Source organism: Nycticebus coucang, chromosome 17 (assembly GCF_027406575.1).
Source record: "Nycticebus coucang isolate mNycCou1 chromosome 17, mNycCou1.pri, whole genome shotgun sequence".
Lineage (NCBI taxonomy): Eukaryota > Metazoa > Chordata > Mammalia > Primates > Lorisidae > Nycticebus > Nycticebus coucang.
In genome coordinates this window covers 61,116,904-61,143,642 of record NC_069796.1, presented here as the reverse complement: position 1 = coordinate 61,143,642, position 26,739 = coordinate 61,116,904, and the positions used below count along the sequence as shown (strand labels likewise).

General features: G+C 37.2%; 1 protein-coding gene across 1 annotated transcript in view; it reads left to right on the top strand.

Moving 5' to 3' along the window:
- The window catches only part of RNF145 (ring finger protein 145), a 59,789-nt gene that overhangs the window by 9,635 nt on the left and 23,415 nt on the right, over positions 1-26,739 (top strand). Inside the window, exons 3-4 of the mRNA XM_053566951.1 lie at positions 10,939-11,047; positions 21,613-21,704. Coding sequence (XP_053422926.1) covers positions 10,939-11,047; positions 21,613-21,704 — 201 coding nt within the window. The remainder of the gene's footprint in view (positions 1-10,938; positions 11,048-21,612; positions 21,705-26,739) is intronic.

Below are 26,739 nucleotides of genomic sequence, written 5' to 3'. Positions count from 1 at the left end.
GTAGTGGTAGCTGATCACAAAGTTTATCTTTTATAAAATCACAAGCAGTCCCTTCTCTCTGAGATTTCTTTTTACCTATAGACCAACTTTCTGGGTTCCAAAACTTAGTCCTGAGAATCTCTTACAATTCTAAGAGAGTACCAGGTAAGCAATTGTGGGAAGAAGTGTGGTATAGTAATAGAAAAGATAGCAGTAAGGCATCTGGGTTCAGTAGACTCCACCTTACAGATGGCACACTACCTTGGGAAAGTATATGAACTGAGAAGATTCTTTTATGTTGCAAAACCCTGTAATTCTTAGCCCTTTAATAAAGACTTTGTATGTTAGCCAGTTTGTGGAAAGTAATTCCAGCCAGTTATAGAGGAACAGTTGGGTACTTGGCTTAGATTTTTTTTAGCTTAGTCAGCAAAGTAATTGATACTATGGTTTTAAAATTATTTCTGAATAGATTTAAATATTTATTATAAAACAGCTGCCTAATAACCTGAAAGGTTAATTTTAGAAATTGAATGTATTCTAGCTCAATCAAAGTTCATACTGTCTGGTTTATAACTTTGGGAACTTCACTGAGCCTTCATTCTTATTAGGTGCCATGGTAGAGTAAGCTCACTGATTGCATGAACAGGTATTTTTCACCTGGAACAGTTTTTTGGTTGGAATAACCTCTGTCAGGATATTACATAGTATTTATGTAATGCTCCAGTTTATAGAATTTTACCCTTAAAAATACATTTTAAAGTTCTTTTTTTTTTTTTCATTTTAAAGTTCTTAATTTTTAAGATAGGTAATATATTTATGTTGAAAATTTCAAAAGCATAAAAAAGTGTATGAGAAGTCTCTCTCTTTTCTGTGTTCCTCATCCACTAAGTTCTCACTCTGAGCACTAAGTAGCTGTACTGTTTCCCTCTGTATAATTCTAGAGATTGTTTATATTTTTTGTAAGAAAATATAAACATGTTTTCCCCCCTTTTTTATACAAATGTTAGCATAATATACATGGTTCTGAACCTTGGTTTTTATTTGTTGATGTATTGTGGAGCCATAGATATTTATGAACGTTTTTTGTATTTTTTGTTTTTGTATTAATTTTTTATGATGACACTTTTCGTTCTACCACATCTTAAGATTCTTATTAAATGTTGAGGCCTTATCCCTCCCTCTTCCCTGTTTTGTTTTACAGTGGCATAATATCCTCGTATGGATATGCCATAGTTTATAGAACTAATTACTGTATTGTTAGATATTTTATTTTTGTTAGAGAATATTGATTTGTCCAAAAAAGTAGATATTTTAGATAGCTTCTGTCTTCTGCTATTTCATACAGTGTTGTGCTAAATATCTTTGAAAATCCATAACCTTGGACTAAATTACTAAGAGTAAAGTTGCTGGGTAAAGAGTGATTATCCCTTGGTATATGCAGGGGATTGGTTCCAGAACCCCTGCGTATACCAAAATCCACATATACTCAAGGCTTAGGTAATGAAAAATGTATGGTAAAAGTCAGCCCTGTATATATGTGGGTTTTGCATCTTGAAAATACTGTATTTTCAATCTGAAAAAAATTTTTTTGGTGGGGGTACAGAGTCTCACTTTGTTGCCCCCAATAGAGTGCTTTGGCATCGTAGCTCATAGCAACCTCTAACTTGTGGGCTCAAGTGATTGTCTTGCCTTAAGCCTCCTGAGTAGCTGGGACTACAGGCACCTGCCACAACGCCCAGCTAGTTTTTTAGAGACGGGAATGTCGCTCTTGCTCAGGCTGGTCTCAAACTCCTGAGCTCAAGTGATCTACCTGCCTCGGCCTCCCAGAGTGCTGGGATTACAGGCATGAACCATCACACCCAGCAGTCTGAATTCATTTTGGGAAAAAAATCTATATATAGGTGGACTGTCATAGTTCAAACTCTTGTTGTTTCAGGGTCAACTTATATATATTTGTAATGTTGTTATTGCTCTCCATAGGTTTTTACCATTTTGTACCTTCACAAACAGAGGTTGAAAGTTTCTGTAGTTCTACATCTTTATCAAAACCACCTATTATCATACTTTCATATTTTGGCTATGCCAGTAGGTGAAAAATTGATTTTTAAAGAATTTAACGTAGTTTTAATTTGCATTTCTGTTATGAGATTGGACTTACCTGTTTAAGAAAAATTTGTATTTCTTCTTCTGAGAGTTGTCAGTTCATATCCCCTGCTTGCTTTTTTCTATGGGAGTTTTACCCTTTTCTTACCAATTTGTGGGAATTTGTTATGCATTAGGAAAACTAACCTGTGTGATCAGTTGATAATATTTTGTCTAGTTTCAATTTCCCATTTTTCTTATGAATTTTTTGCCATGGAGTTTTTTGTTGTTGTTGTTGTTTGTTTGTTTGTTTTTAGTGTGGCTGAATTTATCATTTTTTTCCTTAAGCTGTAGGATTTTGAGTCAATTAGCAAAGCCTTCCCTAGGGGAAGCGGGGAGGGTTTCCCTCTATTGCCAGGGCTATAGTGCAGTGGCATCATCATAGCTCACTGAGTTCAAGTAATCCTCCTGAGTGGATAGGACTGCAAGTGCATGCCACCGTGCCTGGCTAAGTTTTCTTTTATTTTTTTTATAGAAATAGGGGTCTCACTGTTGCCCAGGGTGGTTTTGAACTCCTGGGCTTCAGCTATCCTTCTTCCTCTGCCTCCAAAAGGATTAAAGGTATGAGCCACCATGCCTGGTCCCTATCTTGAGTTGTAAAGAATTCTATTATATTTTATTTTAACATTTTTGTGGTTATATATATATATATTTTTTTTTTTTTTTGTAGAGACACAGTCTCACTTTTTGGCCCTCGGTAGAGAGCCGTGGCCTCACACAGCTCACAGCAACCTCCAACTCCTGGGCTTAAGCAATTCTCCTGCCTCAGCCTCCCGAGTAGCTGGGACTACAGGCGCCCGCCACAACACCTGGCTATTTTTTTTTTGCAGTTTGGCCGGGGCCGGGTTTGAACCCGCCACCCTCGGCATATGGGGCCGGCGCCCTACTCACTGAGCCACAGGCGCCGCCCTTGTGGTTATATTTTTAACAATTAAATCTTTACTCTATTTGAAATTTACCTGCATGACAGGATGGTTTAGGTATAATTTTATTGTTTTTAAAATTTATTTTATTTATTTTTAGAGACAAGGTCTGGTTCTATTGCCCAGGCTAAAATGAGGTGGTGTGATCCTAGCTCACTGTCACTGCGAACTTTTGGGCTCAAGTGGTCCTCCCGGGGTAGCCTACTGAATGGCTGGGACTATGTATGGATGCATGACACCAGCTGCTAAGTTTTTTATTTTTTGTGGAGACAACTTCTCACCTTGTTGCCCAGACTGATCTTAAATTCCTAGCCTCTAGCAATCTTTTCACCTCAGCCTCCCAAAGCACTGGGATTAATTTTATTTTTTCTACATAACTATTCAGTTATGTCTATGTAGTTATGTCTCTAGTAGTTTATTAGTTTAGTCTAGCTTTTCCTATTATTTCCTAATGTACCGTGTTCTTAGGGTGAAGTTATTCTAAATAATTCTCCTCCATGCAAGAACACAGAAAGCCTTACTATGTTCAAGATTTCTTTTGAATCCCCCTGGAGTATTTTAAAGTTTTCTTCATATATGTCTTAGACATTTATTAAGTTCACATCTAGGTATTTTGTCTTTTATTGCTATTGTAAATGGGTTTGTTAAAGGAGCTTAAAAATTAAAGGAAGGAATGGTGAAGTTTGTATTTGTGGAATGTAATTATACCTTCAAACCTGGAAGCTTTTCATTGTGGATTCCATTGAGAGCAGGAAAGGGAAGTGACTATCCAAGTGTAATTGGTGGGATGTTAATTGTAGGACAGGGTTGGGCAGAGTGGCTCACGTAATATAACACTTTGTGAGGCCCAGATAAAAGGATTGTTTGAGGCCAGAAGTTTGAGACTAGTCTGAGCAATATAAGCGAGATCCATATCTCTACTAAAAGAAAAAATTAGCCAAGCACAGTGGCATTTGCCTATAATCCCAGCTACTTGGGAGGCCTTGGGAGGATTGGATTGCTTACACTCAGAAGTTTGAGAGGCTACAGTGAGCTATGGTCATGCTACTGCACTCCAGCCTGAGTGAGAGAGTGAGATCTTATCTCAAAAAAAAGAATGAAAATTATAGAACTGTTTTGTATGAAAAGGGGAATAGAAATAACCTCGGAAAGATAGAATAGGGCCTTTCGTAAAGAGCCCTGAATACATTTGGTAGGTATTGTGCTAAGTTTGATAGGTAGTGGCAGGTCAGTGAAGGTTTTAGAGTAGGTGAGCTACATTTTAGGATTGATTAGGCAGTGTTGTAGGACAATGGATGGTTATGAGAGAAACTAGAGGTAAGAAGAACAGTTTAGATTTTAGGCAAGAGTCAATGATAGCCAGAACTAGCATGTGAAATTGGAAAGGAAAAGATAGATATGAGACTTTTATTGAAACTACCATCACTAAAATCATTAGTGACCTAGCACATAAAATTTAAGCTTCATTTATGTCTTCATTTTATGGACCTTAACATGTTTATGACTATTTCCTCTTTCCTGAAAGTGTTTCTTTCCTGATTCTTCTCTTAACTTTTTGACCATTCCTTCTGATACTTTGCTTTTACCTTTAGATTTAAGTGTTGACAGCACTCAGAACTTATTTTTAATTTTTTTTTTTTTTTTTTTTTTGTGGAGACAGAGTCTCACTGTACCGCCCTCGGGTAGAGTGCCGTGGCGTCACACGGCTCACAGCAACCTCTAACCCTTGGGCTTCCGCGATTCTCTTGCCTCAGCCTCCCGAGCAGCTGGGACTACAGGCGCCCGCCACAACGCCCGGCTATTTTTCTGTTGCAGTTTGGCTGGGGCTGGGTCCAAACCCGCCACCCTCGGCACATGGGGCCTGCGCCCCACTCACTGAGCCACAGGCGCCGCCCCTTGTTTGGGTTATCTCATATAGTTTTTGGCTGCAAATTTTTATCTTCACTTTCCACTGCTTTTTGACTATCTTTGTTTGGAGTTTGTGTTCTTCCTCAGTGATCACATGGTATCCAGTTCACATCTCCACCATAGCAGTTACTATGCTGCATTCTAAGTACCTTCTCAGCGAAATTGGGAGCTCCCTTAAAGTTGTAAGGAGATTGAATTTTATTTTACTTTTCCTACCACCTGGCTAATGCTGGATTCTGAATAAATAAATTTGTAACTACTGATTAGACGTTTCCACCTAAATAGTCTAAATAGTCCATGGACACTTCAGATCAATCACTGAACTCATCACTTTTAGCTCACTTCAGATTTCTCTCCTGTTTGCTATTTTAATAGCAAAGCTATTTTCTCAATTACCCAAGCTAGAAACATCAGGTCTTCTGTTCTCACACTCAGCTATAGATCATCACTGAGACCTATTTAAATATGTATCTGATAGCTGACTCTGACAACTCCACAAGCAAACGTACTTTTTTAATCTAGGCTTTCATTTTCTTTCCAGTACTACCATAATCTTTAAATAGTAGAAATTATTAGATTCATCACTCTTGTTTTAAGCAGGTCATCATTTTTAAATGCTGCTGGTCTTGCTTTTTAATTATACATTACTGTGGAGTTAGCTTCGTCATTATCAACTGTGTTTGTTTTGTTATGGTTGTTTGGTTACTCCTGTGTAGTGAATAGTTATGTATACTTGCATCAGCAGTATTTTTAGTGTAGCCAGAGTAATCAGGCAGGAGAAAGAAATAAAAGGTATCCAACTTGGAAAAGAGGAAGTCAAATAATCCCTGTTCACTAATAATATGATCTTCCATCTAGACAAACCTAGATTCTACCAAAACCTCTCAGAATTGTTAAATGAATTCGGTAAACTTTCATAATACAAAATCAATGTACAAAAACCAGTAGCATTTATATACACCAATAACAATATAGCTGAGAAGCAAATTAAGAAAGCAATCCATTTATTGTAGCTACAAAAACCTCACAAACTACCTAGGAATATATTTAACCAAGGAGGTAAAAGATCTCTATGAGGAAAGCTACAGAACATTGAAGAAAGAAATTATAGATGACACATACAAATGGAAAAACAGCCTATGCTCATGGATCAGAAGAATTAATATTATTAAAATGACTGCCCAAAGTAATCTACAGATTTAGTGCAATCCATATCAAAATACCAACGTAATTTTTCACAGAATTAAAAAAAAAGTTCTAAAAATCACATGGAACTAAACAAGAGTCTGAATAGCCAAGGTTATCCTAAACAAAAGAAAACAAAGTTGGAGGCATCATGTTACCTGGCTTCCAATTATATTTCAAGGCTGTAGTAACCAAAACAGTATGGTACTGGTATAAAAAAGACACATAGACCAAATAGAACAGAATAGAGAACTCAGAAATGAAGCCACATTATCTGTAGCCAACCAATCTTCACCAAAATCTATAAGAATATACACTGGGAGGGCGGTGTCTGTCGCTCAAAGGAGTAGGGCGCTGGCCCAATATGCCGGAGGTGGCAGGTTCAAACCCAGGCCTAGCCAAAAACTGCAAAAAAAAAAAAAAAAAAAAAAACATATATATATATATATACACACACACACACACACACATACACACACTGGGGGAAGGATACCTTTTTCAGTAAATGGTATTAGAAAAATTGGACTGTCATTCAGAAGAATGAATTGGACTCCTGTCTCTTACTACATACAAAAATCAACTCAAGCTGAGTTAAAGTCTGAAATTTAAGACCTGAAACTATAAAAATACTAGAAGAAAATCTAGAGAAAACTTCTGGATGTTGATCTAGGCAAAGAATTTGTGAGTAAGACCTCAAAAGGACTAAAGTAGACAAATGAGACTTAATTAAACTAAAAGCTTCTGATGGCAAAAGGAATAATCAACAGACTAAGCAACTTGCAGAAAGGGAGAAAATATTTGAAGCTATGCATCTGACAGGGAATTAGTATCCATTTAACAAGACATTAAAACAATTAAAACCCCCTAAATAATCCCATTAAAAAGTGAGCTACAGAAATGAGTAGATATTTTTCAAAAGTAGAAATAATAGGTGTATGAAAAATGCTCAGCATCACTAATTGTTAGAGAAATACAAGTTAAAACCACAATAAGATATTATATTTGCTTGAGCTCACGAGTTCAAGACCAGTCTGAACAAAAAGTGAGACGTCATCTCTACTAAAAAGAGAAAAACTGAGGCAAGAGGATCACTTGAGTCCAAGAGTTGAAATGAGCTATGGCATGACCACACTCTACCCAGGGCAACAGCTTAACAAGATACTATCATTTATCAGTCAGAATGACTATTATTAAAAAGACAAAAAACAGCAGCTGTTGGTGAGGATGCAAAGAAAAAGAAATGCAACATTTTTATTTTACAGTGAGACTGTAAATTACAACAACCTCTATGGAAAATGGTATGGAAATTTCTCAAAGAACTAAAAATAGAACTACCATTCAATCCAGCAATTACATTACTAGGTGTCCACCCAAAAGAAAGTAAACCATTACATCAAAAAGATACCTGCACTTGTATGTTTATTGTAGCACTATTCATAATACCAAAGACATGAAATCAGCCTATTATCCATGAATGGATGATTAGATAAAGAAAATGTGGTACAGATACCAAATGATACTTTTCGGCCATAAAAAAAGAAATCCTGTCATTTGCAGCAACATGGGTAGAACCGAAGGCCATTAAGTGAAAAAGTCAGATGCAGACAAATACTGTGTGTTCTACCTCCAAGTGGAAGCTAAATAATGTGTACACATGGACATAGAGTTCAGAATGATAAAAATTAGAGTGTTGGAAGGGTGAAAGGGGGAAGGAAATGGAAGAAGAGAATTTCTTAAGAGTTCAATGTACATTATTTGGGTGATGGATACCCTAATACCTTGACTTCACCACTATACAATCTGTGCATATAAAAATACACTTTAAGCCATAAATTTACACAAATAAAAAAACCTCAGTTATTTTGGCTTATATTTTTCAAATAATTAGGTTATTTTATACATTATAGTTCAGATGGTTCATTCATACTGTTCTTATTTTAGGGTTAGTATTTATAATCTCTCAAAATTTTCTTGTTTGGTATATTTTATTGTTATTATAGTTATTTTTCCATGAGAAAATGGTATAGATGAGCCATGGGGGTTTTGTTGTTTTTTTTTTTTGTTTTTGTTTTCTTACCTCACATATAAGTGGATTTCTAAAGAATTTGAGAACTACTAGTCCAATTTAAACACTTTATTATTATTTAAAACCTTTATATTGAGACTTTAGCTGCTAGTTCTATCAGCTGCATCTCCCAGGACCCTTTCTGTCAAAACCAAATTCAGTCTAACCCTCAGAATTCACTGTCCCCTGAAAATGTCCTTTTGTATCTGTTCTTCCATTTTTTTAAACTATTTCCACTTTCTTGTTAGCCCGGTACACAGCCATTCACCCAAATTCAGGTCAAACTTAAATCACTCCATCAACTAGCAACAATATTGTATCATAATTACTTTTGTCCATGTTTATCTTTTCACCAAACTGTAATTACTTTACATGTAATGTAGGTAGAATGACTGGACAATTGAAGGAATAGATGAAATGAATATATTCTATCTAAAGGATGTGACAGCTGATTTTACATGAGTTAGGCAGCAGAAGGGAAACAAGAATATTATGGGAAGGAAAATGATATTTCCATTAAAGGGAATTTAAGAAGTTTCATGCAATAGACTGGTAAGAAAATTCTTCAGCTCCAAGCACTGAAAATGCTTACTATCTATAATAAATGTTCCTTTAAATACCTCTAAAGTCATATGAGATAAGGCTTAATAAAACTGGGAAAGTTATTTTAAGAAATGAAGAGCAAATAAGAATTTTTATCTTTGGTTTTTGCTGGATCATCTTTGAAGTTAGGATGTGTAGGAAATCCCACATTCTCTCTCTTTAGTCCCAGGCATATATCGCCCATATTTCCTTAGCTTAAAAGTAATTGATTCAACATGAGAGGGACATTAAGAGCTAAAAAGGGGCTATCTGTGACTTAGTAAAGCCTCATTAATTAAGTGGAATTTGATTACAGGATAAACTGGATCCAGATTGTACAAGAATATAACATGCTGAGGAGTTCAGAACTTTTAAAAAAACTTCTAGAGCAGGAGAATTGTCAAGATAAAAGTGATGGTATTGGGATATTGTCCCATTAATGAAGTATGGGGTGTATAAGAATAGAAAGGGACTCAAAAAGGAGAGCACCTAGTATCCTGTTACACTATGGAGCAGATTAAGATGGGATATAAGGACTGGAAAGGAAGTCCTTTATAGTCCTTATAAAGTCTAACATGCGAGAGACACTTACTGAGGACGGCTTGCAGGAATTGGTGATAAGAGAGGAAAGGTCACTCAGGTTTTGGGTGACTTTGGGATTTAGGAGAGTAAAAGTAGTTGCGCTACCTTGTTGAGGGAGGACAAGGGGAGGTTTGTATTTGTTGAATATGAGACTGTTCATATACGTGAGAATGAATATATATCAGGCATCATGTATAGGGATACCTACTTAGAGTAAGAAATAAGAATGTAGGGGGGCGCCTGTAGCTCAACGGAGTAGGGTGCCGGCTCCATATGCTGGAGGTGGCAGGTTCAAACCCAGCCCCAGCCAAAAACTGCAAAAAAAAAAAAAGAGAAATAAGAATGTATTTTTGCACAGGTAGCAGGTTCTCAGTAACTATTTCTTTTTTTAGAGACAGAGTCTAACTTTGTCGCCCTCGGTAGAGTGCTGTGAGTGTCACAGCTCACAGCAACCTCCAGCTCTTGGGCTTAGGTGATTCTCCTGCCTCAGCCTCCCTAGTAGCTGGGACTACAGGCGCCCACCACAATGCCTGGCCATTTTTTGTTGCAGTTTGGCCATGGCTGGGATCAAACCCACCACCCTTGGTATATGGGGCCGGTGCCCTACTCACTGAGCCACAGGCGCTGCCCTCGGTAACTATTTCTTGATAACATATCTGGAAGGGACGTCAATATTTGAAGCTACAAAATATTTTTTTGTGTCACATACTATATACAGAGTAAAGCACTAGGGATGAATTTCCAATGTTCATTGTAGAATGTGAAAAGAAATGGAGAGGAGAAGTTCTAAGAAAATCCATGTAACAGAGCGAAAAAACAATAGCATTCTGAGGGTAGTTGCTTTCATGCTGGCACCAATAATAAGTAGTATGTTAGATTTGACAAATAGGCAAATCGTTCCAGATTTCTTTAGAGGAGAAGGATAAAAGGGGGTTGTAGATTATAGAGGGCATAGGGAATGATGGTTAGAAGATAAAGGCATTGAGTACAGACATTGTGACATATATGTCAGTGGAATGAGATAGATTAGGTACTGGGAAAAGGAGAAATCCCTATAAGGAGAAGTTGTTTCTTTTGTTTAGAAAGTGGGGAAGAGCCCTGTGCATTCTTTAAAACAAAGATGAGGACTAATGTCAGGGAAACGACTGAAGATATGGGAAATAGATGGTCTTCAGGAGGTGGAGAAAAAAGATCTTGAATCGCAGCCTTAGAGAGAGACATTGAGACCTCCACTTCTTCCTCTAGGGCTAGAAAAGATGAGAGAATTGATATGAAACAAATAGTCGGTAAGGAAAGATAGATGATAGAAGAAGTAATATTGCGCCTTTGTGTGATATATTTCCTTGTAAGGTAGAAAAATCTCCAAAAGAAGTGAGAAATGGCAATGTATTTTCAACAGAAAAGTCCTTAGTAGTGTTACTGTGCTAAATATACTTTGGTAACATAATCAAAAAACCACAAAAGTTGTTGAAAGCTAATCAGAAAATTTATTTCAAGCTTTTTTATTAGTGTAATTAATTGAGAGACTAAATTTACATCATATTTATCTCTCTCTCTTAATTTCTGCTACAGGTTATATCTTAAGTGTTGTGCTACTTACTTTGCCCAGGCAGCATCTGGTTCAGCTTTATCTATATTTTTTGACTGCCCTGCTCCTCTACGCCGGACATCAAATCTCAAGGTAAGAATGTAACTCCATTTTTGAAATGTGTAAGTGACTTAATGTTTTCCTTTGCCAATAAAATATTTTTCACAGACACTATGTAAAAGCTAAGGTAGATATCCAAGATAGATTTTTTTTTGACGTTTATTTTCTAAATAAATATTATCATAAGGACTAATAGCTGGATTTACGCTCAAATTTTATTTGTTTTGTGAAAGAAACTTAGTATGAAATAGACCTTAACTTTATGTTTACAAAGAGCTTTTCTATATTGCCTCAGAAAACAATTTTTGAAGACAAGCTGTGAGAGCATTTTAACAATTACAGATTTCAGTATACTTCCATTATTTTAGGAATTCATCTTCTGATGTATGAGAATTAGCATAAGATGCAACCATGTAGAGTGGCTAATTGATATAAATTATTTGGTGAGGTTAATTGTATTGCTTAGAACTTCTCTTTAACAGTATTGTCTGCTGGACTAAATTTTAAGACTCTGGTCTGCCAATGAATATGAGCTTCCTACTTTGGAACAGAATGTTAAAATACAGGTGAACCAAAAGTAACACCGTACATGTGATGGGGTAAAATAAATTCTGAAGTTTTTTTTTTGAAATTTTAACTTCATAATTCTTCTTCAAAAGGTATTTACTATAGTAAAATATACTTATAGTTCTAAGAGGAATGGCGTTTACTTTGTGTAAAGAACAAGCCATAATCAGAGGCTAGAAACTTAATCTTAGAAATAACATTTTTACATTACTAGAAATAGATCATTGAGTTTTAGAAACCTTTGACTTTTTTCTGTTTATAAATTGTAATGCTAATTCTAAACAATTTTTAGAAAATACAGAAAATTTAAATGCAGTAACAATCATCTGAAATTATGCTATCCAGAGATAGACTTGTTAACATTCTGGAATTTTCTGCCTGTTTTTATATCTTCTATTTCTCACCAGTTCAGTGGATATGAAAGAATGAGAATAAGTGTAATAACTAAATAGTCACTGGCTTTTTGCTCCTCTTGTTGAAGCAGGGCCACGATTCTCCTTAATATTTGGTCTAATTATTTCTGAAAGTCCCCAGGGTGTTTGTCAGAAACTCATTCTTCTCATATTTGCGCCTCTATTTCTACTTCGTTGATTTTCTCTACTCAAAATGCTCCTGGAGGGTGGTGTCTTATTTATTTATTTTATTTATTTATTTATATGTCTTCCTCTTTAATTTTGTCTCTGTCCTTCCCTGGGGTATGTCTTCTGATGTAAAAGTACAAAATCTGGAAAATCTGCCAGAGTAGTGCTGCATTTCTTATGATCCTCACAATATTCAAATCAAGCTATCTATATTCCACTCAGAAGTGGAGATTTTGACATTCCTCATTTTGTGTCACACAATTATGTCCCTTTGTCTTAGACTCCTTTAGGGAAACAACCTAAGCCATTTGTTAAGTATCTCTCTGTAGAAAACTAAAGTAGGAGTTCAAGGGCAAATACTGACACAGGATGATATCCTTCTTATCCTAGTATCACCAACCCCAAACCTTACACAGCCTCTTCCTGTGACCTTATCCAGATACCTCTAAATCTCAGTGTAGGCTCAGCTGGAGACACTTCCCCATCTTTCTTTACTCACTTTAAATGAACTCATATCTGAGATTATGAGTATGATTTGGGTATGGGTTCTGGAGTCACTCTTGCATGGGGTAAATGAGTGCCAAGTGCCTGGCCACTTAAGAGCCACTCATCTATTTCTTGAGTAGCTGGAGGGGTGGTTGGATAGGTTCAAATTCCAGGTTCCATAATTAACTACTGCATAATCTTGGGTGTCACTTATCAGAAAGATAAGGCTTAGTTTCATCACCTGTAAAGGGGTTGTTATAAGAATCAATAAGATGAGTCATGTAAAGCTCTTAGCACAATTTTTAACATAGTACGTACTTAGTGAATTTTAACTAGCATTCTTACATCTTCTTTTTATCAGACAACAATATTTTCTGAACATTTTCTTGTGTGATTAATCTTTTTTTTTTTTTTTTTTTGAGACAGAACCTCAAGCTGTCACCCTAGGTAGACTGCGGTGGCATCACAGCTCACAGCAACCTCCAGCTCACAGCAACCTCCAGCTCCAGCAACCTTAAGCAAGTCTCTTTTCTCAGCCTCCCAAGTATCTGGGACTATAGGTGCCCACCACAACACCCGGCTATTTTTTGGTTGTAGTTATTATTGTTTGGTAGGCCCGAGCTGGATTTGAACCCACCAGCTTTGGTGTATGTGGCTGACACCTTAGCCGCTTGAGCTACAGGCACTGAGCCATGTTATTAATCTTTTAAAATGATTTTTTAAATAGAGTGTTTTATGGTATAGTCATATAATGATAGCTTTTTAGAGTTTATAGGATTTTGATGATCAAGAAAATCTCAAAGTAGTGTAGCCTACTTTGGCATCTGTAGCCTACTTTGTAGTTAGGTCGCTGGCCACGTACACCAGGGCTGGTGGGTTTGAACCCGGCCTGGGCTTGCTAAATAAACAAGCAGCAAGAACAACAACAAAAAATAGCCGGCATTGTGGTGGGCACCTGTAGTCCCAGCTACTAGGGAGGCTGAGGCAAGAGAATTGCTTGTGCCCAAGAGTTTCAGGTTGCTGTGAGCTATGATGCTACTGCACTCTACAGAGGGCTACAGTAAGTGAGACCCTGTCTCAATTAAAAAAAAAAAGAAAATCTCGAAGTTGAAGATAGAACTATTAAAATCATTGCTTTCTTATAGTTATAGTCCTGGGTAAAAAATTAAAAACCTACCCCTTTTTTTCATGATTTTTTTATTTCCATGTGCTCTAGTGGTGGACTAATGGCTGAAATCATGTAATTCAATTTTTATCTATAGTATTGTCATACCTTAGTATCATGGTAGATTGTTAGATTGTTTCTAGGATATCTTAGGGGTACCAAAATCTGTGGATGCTAAAGTACTGATATAAGGTGATATAGTATTTTCATATATGCACACCCTGCCATATACTTTATATCATCTCTAGATTACTTATAGTACCTAATATAATGTAAATGCTGCATAACTAGTTTTTATGCTAAATTCTGTAGGGAATAATGACAAGAAAAACAAGACTACACATGTTCAGAACAAGCGTTATTGGTTTTTTGAATATTTTTGATCTGTGGTTGGTTGAATCCATGGATGTAGAACCCCACAGATAAGGAACAGAAGGCGAACTGTATTTCCAATCAAGGCATTTCCAGAGAGGTTGACATTCTGTTGTGTAAGGAAAAAGGTGACCCAGACAATTTCAGATGTAAAGAAAAGGCTTGTTTCTGACCATTATTCTTGTGGCTATTTCAACTTATTAGTTTTAGTGTGTAGGAAGGCTTTTTCTAAGTTTAAAGTTTATTTTTTTATTAGAAAATTAAAAAAAAATTTTTTTTTTAGTACCAATAAGTCTTTATGTATTTATTGTATTTTCCCAGGGAAAGTAGAAGGGAGGGAAAAGAGTCAGCATGTGTGCTACAAAATGCTCAGAAAATGGGAAAACAAGTACCTAGTACAGTCAAATGAGTTATCAAATAAACTCACCCCAAGTTGAGGTCACCAAAGCCCAAGGGGGCTCAATTTTCTGCAGTTCTGGAAAAGAACACACAAGTACAGGCTTTCCTAACCTCTTTCCCCATAAATTCAAGATTTCACACGAAGCTTTGTTTTCTAGCAGTGAACACGGAGTTACATTTGTATATCTCCTATTAAACAGTCTTGAACCTAAAAACTTTGAAAGATTAAGGATTTTAGTCCTTGCTTCATTTGACATGAGTTTCTTGCACCTGCATAAAAGTTCCTGAGTGACTTGGATATACATTCATAATACCTTTCTTGATCTCCTGCCCCCACTTTCTACATTGAGGTCCCCCAATTGCTTCTCTCTACTTTAGGATTACAGATTAAGTAGGTTTGATCCAACATACCACAAGAATTTGGCAGGAATCACCATCAAGAAATGGTCTTGACTTAGGAAGTAAAAACAAGGAATGGAGGGTTCCTGTCTTCTTCAGGAATTTTGCATAAACCATTTAAGAGTTGTGGAGTCATCTCAGGAATTAAATGCATTTGTGTGTGGGTCTGTAGGTTTTCTTTCGGGAGGGATGGGAAAGAGTAGAGTAGGAGAAAAGTTTTTAGGACAGTTCTGATCAAAACAGGAAAAGGGAAGGAGAACATAAAGAAAGGTTGGTGTTCAAGATCCCTGCTTCAAGGAGAGGGCCTCTCCAAACTAATCCTTCAGATCCTTTTGCCTGATGCAGAACCTCTGTCAAAGATGCTTTGGCTATTTTTCTCTCAGTGCAAAAAGAAGTTTGTAAATAATAAAACCCCAAAAGAACATGAAAATCAACACACTATATTTACACAAACTAAGCCACCAAGCAGTCATCAACTCGGTAAAGTTCTACAAAGCCCAGACAGATACAATAATTAGAGAGGGGCAGCCTTGTTGGGCGACAAGAACCTAGTATCAGACACACATCACCCAGTGTGTTCTATTGCATTTGCCCTGTTGCAGCACATCAAGGAAGATTTGCGGCAGTCTCACAGCATGTAAGCGAAACCTCCCTTTTCTCCTTTAGCTACTGCAACACTATTAATCAGAACTATAGCAGGGCAGGACACAGGCTGCAGGCACCAAAAATGCCCTTGCTTATGAGTCTCCCTGGAACCTAAAAACGTAGAAAGGTTAAGGATTTTGGTCCTTGTTTCATTTAATATATCCATCCCTCAACACAGGATGAGTACAGGGGTACTGGTCTTAAAACTTAATCTTACCAAGTCACAGTTTTTATAAAAACACACATATACCCTGTTGTGCATGGTAGGCCTAGCCTAACCCAGTGAAGGATGGATCAGTTATGTAAAGCGTATCCTGTTCCCTAGGTTTAGAAAACCCTCACTTATCCCTGGCTTCCTCTCTGGGCCTTTCACCTGGCCCAGCCTCTCCTAACTTCTTTGCACCACCTTTTCCTGTTTAGACTAATTTCTAATCTTCTAGTACCTTTTGGTCGCTACCCACAGGAACTGTATTAAAGGGTTGCAGCATTAGGAAGGTTGAGAACCACTGTTATAGTAGAAGGTAATCAAGTTGTGGTGGAAGCTAGTCTCATGAAATATTTTCTAGGTGGAAGGGGTTTCAAGTGGACACTGTGGGAGAAAAGACAGCTCTAATTGGCAAAGATGAGGTAGTTCAGAAGGCTATGCACTCCAAATAGTTGCTCTCCATGGTGATAAAAACAACAGAAAATATTTCTGCTGTGCCGACCTGGAGGTGCTGCTGAACTTATCCCTGAGATTACTCATGTACCTCAGAACACAGTGCAGGAATGAGGGCCTTAGATTAAAATATACAAAAAAATACAAAACCAGAATATTTATATTTTTAAAAAAGTTATAATGCACAAGATACGGCATTTGCACATACCTAGTTGCAGTTGGCATCCTGGAGAAAGTGGGACCCAAGGTGCTGTTATCCAAGGGAGAAAATAAATAAAACCACATTGGCCCGGAAAGGGGTGGGAGTGAGCAACAGGTCTGTAGCTGTTGTGCCATCCATGCTTTTTGCCTATTACCACTACCCTTTGCTTGGGATAGTTCCCAGCACCCCCAGCAGCCTATCTTAAGAATTGGTATGAGAATACAAGATGTAGAAAAAAATCTTGCCTTACTCCTGAGCGATTCTCTCATACAGAATGTAGTAGCTTGTGGGTGGGCCCATCATTCTGGTCTTGTACTTAATCATTTCAGGCTGGCATGGGAGTTAAATAATTATATATCCTTCTTTAGAAGGAAAACAATTTCCTTATCTAAGCCACTTTCAAAAAGGAGAGATTCTGGGGCGGTGCCTGTGGCTCAGTGAGTAGGGTGCCGGCCCCCTATACCAAGGGTGGCGGGTTTGAACCCGGCCCTGGCCAAACTGCAACAAAAAAATAGCCAGGTGTTATGGCGGACACCTATGGTCCCAGCTACTCGTGAGCTGAGATGAGAGAATCGCCTGAGCCCAAGAGCTGGAGGTTGCTGTTAGCTGTGATGTCAGGGCACTCTACTGAGGGCAACAAAGTGAGACTCTGTCCTTAAAAAAAAAAACCTAGAGATTCTGGGAATGGAGTCTCAGTTAAAGCATTCAGGTTCAGATAGAGCATGGGTAGGGTTCCTTGGTCTCACCTGAGATATGCGGCAGTGCAAGGTACCTCCAACCCACCCTAGACTCAATTTCTCCACTCTGCTTGTTCACTGAAACTTCCTGATAGCAAAAGAATTGCCCCCAACCACCGTGACTCAATTCTGGGCTACTGGGAACAGGGCAGGGCTGTGGATCTCTTCCTAGAGAAAGTAGGCTGGCTTCCCCTGAGCACTAGGGACCTGCTGTGCCTTTAGTGGGTGTGAGGCTACCATATGGCTGATGAGCTGACAGAAGTGGCACTTCTTGGGCTGCTATGGCAGCTTGCATTCCTCAGCCCAATGATCTAGACCTCCAAAGTTGTAACACCTGGCTCCTTTTGATCTGCGCTTCTGCATGTTCTTCCCCTTTGGCCCCTCTCACTTCCATACAGAGTGTTCCACCTGTTCAGTGACAAGGATAGATTCCTGGCCCTTGCAGACTTCTTAAAGGTGAATTCCACAGCTTTGCCTTTCATGTGCAGCTTACTCAGTGCACAAAGACATTGAAGGGTGTTTGAGCGCGACCCTAGCATGGATGGTCCTGGACAGGAAGCTGAACCCCCGGTGCGTGTTGAATTGCTTACAGATACCAGTGCAATGTAAAAACTGTGGCTCGGCTGCCACCCAGGCCGTGTCCTACAGCCCCTCCTCTGGCACCGACTCCACTGACTTAGCACAGCCTCAGCAAACTGCACTGCTGGTTGGACACTGGTCATAAGGCTGAGCCTGCAGCCCCTATCCCCTGCTCAGGCAGTTCTTGGTCCTAGAGAAGTCTGGAGGAAAAGAGGTGATTCAGAGAAGAGGCAGCTACATCTTCTCCAGCTTTAAAACTTTAAAGAGTAAAATCAATTATAATAAAATTTTATAGTGGGCACAACCACTTCCCATTCTTATATGACTTTGATCCTTATTATGATCTTTGAGATTTACAGATGAAAACCTGAAGTGAGCAAACAGCTGGAGAGGGACAATCTCACACTTGAATCTAGGTTTTCAAATCCTACTTCAGTCCCATGATTAGTTGAAAGAAAATTAGTTTTAGAATCAAACTGGGTATGAAATTGTTTCACTACTTAATATGTTACCTCAGCAAGTTACTGCTTTAAAACTATAGACAATGCCAATCCTAAGGAGTTTTATTTGATATTGAATGAATTTCAAGATACAACATCCTTTAGGTTTTTTTGGGTTTTTTTTTGGTATAATTTGTACTATATGTGTATGGTATTGTCTCATGAAAGATTAGCAAAGATGTGCTAACCTTGAGTTATTAATAAAAGTTCAGTTAGTAAAAAATTTTAAAATGCCACATTTACAAGATACTGAGGTTGGAGTTTTTGGTTAAAGAAATTTATTTAGATTTCATGTGGAGCTTCGTGACAAATTATAATATTTTTTTAAATAACAGCTTTATTAAGATATTCACATACCAGTTTAAAGTATACAGCCACACACCCCCACCACCACCCAGCCCTATGCATCTGTCAGTCTTTTTGCTGTCTCTGTTCTGGGTATTTCATATGTATTGAATTTTATTTAGCATATTTTCAAGGTTCTTCCAAGTTATGTGTATATATCTGCACTTTATTCCTTTTTCTCTTCAAATCACATTACAGCGTATGGATTTACCACATTTTGTTTATACATCTATTTATCCATTGACAGACATTTGGATTGTTTCTACTTTTGGCTATTATGAATAATGTTATGACCATTCATCTACACATGCACAGGTTTTTTTTATGAGTATGGGTTTTTATTTTTATTTGGAAAATACCTTGGAGTAAAATTGCTAGGTGTGGTCTCTATATTTAACCTTTTAAGAAACTGCCAGACTGGTTTTTAAAGTAGCTGCACTGTTTTACATTTCTGCCAGCTGCGAATGGGGGTTCTAATTTCTCCACATCCTTGCCAACACTAACTGATATCTGTGTTTTTTAGTAGACCCAGCATAGTGACTGTGAGGAGGTATTCCAATGTGCTTTGGATATGCATTTCCCTGACAACTAATGATGTTGAAACATCTTTTTATTTGTTCATTGACCATTTGTAAATCATCTTGGGAAAAATGTTTATTCAGATCCTTTACCCATTATTTAATTGGGCTATATGCCTTTTTTTATTAAGTTGTAGGAGTTTTTATTTATTTATTTTTTTAAGAGACAGAGTCTCACTTTGTCACCCCTAGTAGAGTGCCATTGCGTCACAGCTCATAGCAACCTCCAGCTCTTAGGCTTAGATGATTCTCTTGCCTCAGCCTCCCGAGTAGCTGGGACTATGGGACTATAGGCGCCTGCCTATTTTTTTTATTGCAGTGTCGTCAGGACTGGGTTTGAACCCACCACCCTTGGTATAGGGGGCCAGCGCCCTACTCACTGAGCCACAGGCGCCGCCCAAGTTGTAGGAGTTTTTTATATATATGTTCTATTCCCTTATTAGATATATGATTTACAAATATTTTCTCCCATTCACTACTATCTAGTTATATCAAAGAGTAGTGTGGTGTCTCCTAAGAAAAAGAATCAATATATGGATAATTTTAATGATTAATTTGGTACTTCAGAAACTGGTTATAGAAAAAGACATTTGCATACACTAATTTTCTAAGTTGAAAAAATTTTGTGAAATAATAGCATTGATAGTTACCTATGGTAATCAGATATTTATGTGTCATTTGTGTGCCTTTCCACATTCCAACAAGATTATTCAACCACTACACAACTCACATGTTGTGTACTGGATCATTTCTTCTTCTGGGGGCTATTCTGTGCATTTTGAAATGTTTAGTAGAATCCTTGACCTTTACGCACTAGGTACCAGTATCACCCTTCTCTTCCCCAGTTGTGACAACCAAAAATGGTTTCAGATTAAAATGTTCCTTCAGGAGCAAAATTGCCCTTGGTTGACAACCATTGCATTAAAATTATTCTTCTTGAGAATCTAGCTTTGAAAATCTCTTTCAGTAGAAAGAAACTATTAATACATTATATGCTAGAAATACTGATAATCAGCATAGGTAGTGATAAAGGAGAAGTGCTAGATCACCCATGGAGCTTAGTTACCTGTCACTAATTTTTATAATCATCCCCAAACTGTTCTAATTAAAAAAAAAAGTTAGTTTCAAATTTTGATTTTTTTTTTTTTTTGGTAGTACCCTTTTGGATGATTATGTAAGGGTCATTCCTTATTTGGCTGTGCTGTGCTAAAGGGATTCAACTTAATCACCTAAATGGAAAGTACTTTCATGGAAAAAGTAAATACAGCCATATGCGTTTGTCTGGAAATACTTGAAATTTTCAAACTGTTTTAAAATACAGTGAACAAAGCATTCAATAGTTGTAGAAAAGAGGAAGGAAATTTTTTACACAAATTTCCCTTCTTTGATGCTAAAAGAACTTATCTTGCAATGCTGACACTTCCTAATAAATAAATTAAATGCTCCCCTTTTGTGCTTCCCACCTGTATTTTCTTAGAGTATAGAGTTTCTTTAATTACTACTTAAAGCTTAGTATTTCTCAGTAATCAGATTAAATCAATTAAATTTAAAAAGGAATACTTCATTCCATCTAAAATTTGTTTCAGAATATATATGTAAACTACTTAAATATTAAAATTCTTATCATTAGAGATACCCTATAGCAGGCGTTCTCAAACTGTGGCCCGCAGGCCACATGAAGTGGTGTGATTGTATTTGTTCCTGTTTTGTTTTTTTACTTCAAAATACGATATGTTTAGTGTGCATAGGAATTTGTTCATAGTTTTGTGTTTTTTTTTAAACTATAGTCCAGCCCTCCAACGGTTTGAGGGACAGTGAACTGGCCCCCTGTTTAAAAAGTTTGAGGACGCCTGCCCTATAGAGTTGAAAATGACATTTTTTAGGGATTATCCTTCTGTGACCCAGTTTTATAAACAGTTTGTGGTTTTACCTGTGACTACTAAAATATCATTGGAGATAAAACTTTGGGGGAAATAAAATGAGAGTGGGGTGGTGATGGTGGAGGAGAGCCAAAAGGGGACTTAGTTCATGTAATGTCATTTAAGTAGGAGGATTGAGACATGGCGTCTTAACTGGCTTTTTTACTGGGCATAAAATATTCAGTAAGGCCATGGGAAGAAAGAAAATTTTGTAAATTAGAACTTTGGCAGCCTTCTCTGCATAGTAAAATTTAGTTTTAATTAATTGTGTCTGTTTCTGGTTCATGGCAGACAGAGACGAAAGCCATCTCTGTATAACTTTTTATATCTAAGTTTTTTCTTGAACATCAAAAGGGTTATCATAGTATGCTTTTATAAGAATACTATGATTTAGCAATTTTTCTTCCTATGTGTGCTTGAAATGTATCTAATACATTCTTATTAATTTTCTAATTTTCTTATGTAGGGACTATGTTAGGAGTGAACTGGAGTTCGCCTATGAAGGACCAATGTATTTAGAACCTCTCTCCATGAATCGGTTTACCACAGCCTTAATAGGTAAGTATTATAAAACAATTAAAAGGGTAGGTAGGAAGCTGGACATGGTGGCTCACACTTATAATCCTAGCATTCCAAGAGGCCAAAGCAAGAAGATTGCTTAAGGTCAGGAGTTTAGATCAGCCTGAGCAAAGCACAATCCCATCTCTACTAAAAGTAGAAAAAATTATCTGGGCATGGTGGTGGGTACCTGTGGTCTCAGCTACTCAGGAGACTAAAGCAGGAGGATCACTTAGGCTTACTAGTGTGAGATTACTTATGGTGAGCTATGATGATGCCACCACAGTCTAGTTTGGGCAACAGAGACTCTTATCTAAAAAAAAAAAAAAAGTGTGTAGGTAAGGATCCAACCAATCTTGCTATTTTGTACAACTGGTGCATAATCACTTTAAATAAAAAATAATAATAAATTTGGAAAACTCAAAAGTGACTTATGATGACTTTCTCTATATGGCTGTTGTTTAATATTACATTTTCTTAATCTTTTTTCACATGTGTAGATGTTTATGTATTTATAATTATATTGTGCACAGCCTTTAATTGCTTATGTTTTTTAAGGGCATTTTAAGTATTTAGGAAGATTAAGTTTTAAATAGCAAATTATTACTTTGAAAGATTAAAATGAACTGTATAGTATCTTAAATTTACTTATTGAATTTTGTTGAATTTTGCTTCCCTATTATCAAAAATAAATTTCCAGAAACATCAAGAACTTGAGATGTGATTGAAATATTCAGGTAGCAGAATGTTAAAAATAGAGGTATACTGAGGCTTAAAAATGATATAGATATAGTACAGAGTGAGGTAGACTCTATCATGCCAAAATTGCAAAAAAGTAAATAAGAGAAAACCCGTTTTGTGATTCCTAAACTCCTCATGTAGGAGGTGTTAAAAGGTCAGAGTCTGGAGATTGAAGTAGGATTTCCTCAGAGAGACCTTTTTTTTCTGAAATACCTCCTCAGCCCATCTAAAGCCGTGATCCCCAAACTTTTGGCACCAGGGACTGGTTTCATGGAAGATAATTGTTTTATGGATGGGGGAGGGAGGGAGAGGGAACAGGAGGCAGAGTTTAGGTAGTGATGCATAGATGGAAGGGGCTGTAAATACAGATGTGCTTTGCTTGATTGCTGCTCACCTCCTGCTGTGCAGCTCACTTCCTAAGGGCCTCTGACATTACTGGTGTTTGTGGCCTGAGAGCCAGGCTTGGTGGCTCACGCCTATAATCCCATCACTTGGGAGGCTGAGGCAGCAGACTGCCTAAACTCACAGGGTTCCAGACCAGCCTGAGAAAGCAAGACTCCTGTCTCTAAAAAACAGCTGGGCCTTATGGCAGACGCCTGTAGTTCCAGCTACTTGGGAGGCTAAAACAAGAGAATCGCTTGAGCCCAAGAGTTTGAGGTTGCTGTGAGCTATGATGCTACAGCACTCTACCAAAGGTGACTAGTGAGACTCTGTCTCAAAAAAAAAAAAAAAAAAGATTCAGTGGTAGACAGAGTTATAAATCTTCTATAGTATTGGTGGGAACCATGAATTGGTTATCTGGTTCAGGCGTGCAAAATCTAAAGTTGTACTGGCTAAAGCTAGTCATATGTAGCTACTGAGCACTTGGAATGTGGCTAGTCCAAATTACAGTATGCAATAGAGGTAAAGTGTACTCTCAATTTCTAGTACAAAAAAAGGTGTAAAATGTCTCGTTAACTTTTAATATATATTGAATGTCCACTCTGTATGATAATATTTGGGATCTATTAGGATATATAAAATACATTTTTAATTAATGTCACCTGTTTCTTTTTACTTTTTTAAATGAGGCTGCTAGAAAATTTAAAATTACATGTGTATCTCCTTCCTTCCCTCTCCTGTCTTCCTACCTGCTCCAATCCTGGGTAAGTCAGGGAGAGCAGAAGACAGGTCAAAAAAGATCAACCCTCTTCCAATTGGAAGTTTTCTGTCTGTAGTTACATAGCATGGAGGGCTTGAGCTAGAGTCAGGGAAAAGTCCCAACTTTAAATCAATTTCAAAATTTTGGTTCTTACTAGATTGAGACTATAAACTATGCTAGATTAAGAAAGTTATGGACTTGCCTTAGATTTCATCTAGGGACAGGAAAATGGTCTCTACAGAGTAGATTTTAAAATTTAAATAGATTTTAAAAGGTAGCAGGAGATAAAAATAATGCCACTTTATGACTATCCTATGAATTGGTGCATTTAATAATGGTAACATTCAATTCTGAAAATATTTGCTGAGTTAGAAAGCTTGTAAAATTTTACTTTGTGATGGTTGTATTCAGTATAAATATGAACCATATTTCCATAAACTTTTCTTAGTGGATATAGTCCTTTGTTTTCTCAACTAAGATCTAATTAATCGGTAATAAAACAAAATCCATATACTATTAAGTAGCGTGTTTTCTGCCAACTTTGATTTAAGTATTTACTTCGTACTCCTTTTCTTCATTTCAGTAATAAACTTGTTATGAAAAACTAAGTAATTTAAATGTACCATGATTTCTTGGAGATAGAAATCCTTCTTAGGATTGCAGACTTCTTGGAGATATTTCTAATAGTAGAGTCCTGAAATCCAAAGAGTATATTGTGATTTCAATTTCTTCAGAATTAAAAGTTGAAACAGGCCTATTAAAAAAACAAAAAACATATTCTTCTGGAGCTTTAGGGGAGATTCCACTAAAAATATGACTCCTTCCTGCTTCCACCGAAGCAGAATGAATTAAAGAGAATATGTCATATGAGTCATATTCTTGTAGGAAAGAGAATAAATGGAGCCTGTAACCGCCAGAGCTGCATGTGCTGGCATAGACGCAGGGGAATTTTCAGAGCTTAGAGGAAGTTTGCGTCATGCTGAACAAGGACATTTAAGTATCATAGCTACGAACACAGTGAAAGTAAGATGTACCAGAATTCAATACTCCTAATCTTTCCTACTATTAAAGCATTTTAACTTTCTTTCAGAATTTTAATATTTAATTTTTTTATTAAAGAAATACACTAATTTTTAAAAGTCAAGAAGTATCATAATTGTATAGTGAAAATCTCTCCATATCTCCCCATACCACCCCTTTCCACTCTCAGGTATCCTCAGTTGTCTCTTCTTTCAGCTCATGATCATTTTTTCCTGATATGTTCTCTTTTGTCTCTTTCTGAAAACCTAGTTAATAGGATATGGATCTCCTACACTGAGCCCCTAAATTTCCTTCTATTTTACGTTCTCTCTTACCTTCTTTTTTTTTTTTTTTTCAGTCTTTTTATTTTCCTTTCCAAGATATCCCAACTTTATCTTTAAGCCCTTTGGTTGCATTTTAATTTTTGTTACATATTTGTCTGGAATCCAAGACCATAGTTGTTTTCCCTGAATGTGGTTTTTATAATATATGACAGTCTATTTTATTTCTTAGGTACATCTTTTTTTAAAGCTATTTTAACTTTCTGAAGCTTTTTTTTTTTCCTTTTTGCATTCTTTCCATTTCTCTTGAGATGTTTTTTCTCTTTGTTTATTCATGAGAGAGTAGTGTTTTTCAAGTCTGGAAATCACCTAGATATATTAAAGGAAAGAATTGTAAATATCAATGCATAGGTTCCATCTGAGATTTTTTTTTTTTTTTTTGAGACAGAGTCTCACTGTGTTGCCCTGGGTATAGTGCCATGGCTTCACAGCTCACAGCAACCTCAAACTCCTGGACTTAAGCTACTCTCTTGCCTCAGCCTCCGAAGTAGCTGGGACTTCAGGTGCCCACCACAACTCCTGGCTATTTTTTTGTTGCAGTTGTCTTTGTTGTTTAGCTGGCCCAGGCCAGGTTGGAACCTGCCAGACTGGGTATATGTGACCAGTACTCTACCCACTGAGCTACGGGGTGCCACCCATCTAAGATGATTAAAACATAAATTTTACTCAAATGTCTGGGGGATCCTTGACTGATCATTTACATTGAAGGGAGTTATTCCCTTGTTGATTCGAATCTCTTTAGGCCTTACCGACTGGTGTGAGTGATCAAGTAGCACTGGCTGTTTGCAGGAGGGACCCCAAAGTGTCAATTATTGTAGGTCTTTTTTTACTTAGACTGGTCAGTTTCCCCATGAGTACTCTTTCTATCACCTGGAGGAGGAGGATGAAGACAGTGGCTAGAACTAAGTGATGATAAACATAGCAACACAGTTTATAAGTCTGCAGAGATCTCATTTTTTTTTTTTTTTGTAGAGACAGAGTCTCACTTTATGGCCCTTGGTAGAGTGCCGTGGCCTCACACAGCTCACAGCAACCTCCAACTCCTGGGCTTAAGCGATTCTCTTGCCTCAGCCTCACGAGTAGCTGGGACTATAGGCGCCCGCCACAACGCCCGGCTATTTTTTGGTTGCAGTTTGGCCGGGTCCGGGTTTGAACCCGTCACCCTCGGTATATGGGGCCAGCGCCTTACCGACTGAGCCACAGGCGCCGCCCCAGAGATCTCATCTTTTGGACTATAGTCTTTTGTTTTAATCCCCTCTTTTCATTTGGTCACCTCACCTCTGCCGTGGGCTACGTATAAGGTCCAGCTGCCTCAGTTTCATCATCTTCAGAGAATAAACTTCAGTCTTCCTCCCAGGTTGGGGGAAAGAGTAGTAGCCTGGCTAAACCTCAGATCTGTGTTTCCTATCTTCTATAAAATGTTGAGTATCTCATTTGGTGGTCTGTTTTCTTTTCTTTATTATCATGAGTTTTTCTCTTTTTTGTGCCTTTATGAAAATATTCTTCATGTTATTTGAATATTATTTCTCTAAAGGCTAAAATTAAAATACCTTCCTAATAGATTGTTATAAATGTTTAGCCTTATGTAAATATGGTTACAGTTTTTATATTCTTCTAATAAATACAGATTGAGTATCCCTTATCTGAAAATATAGTTGGGTGGGAGGATTGTAAGACTGAGGGTTTCTTCCCCTTTTTCTTTTTATTATTTTTAGTCTTTAATTTCTTTTTTATGAACATAATATTTCCCTTTTTGTTTCTCTGTAGTCCTAACTTTTCTGTAATGATCTTG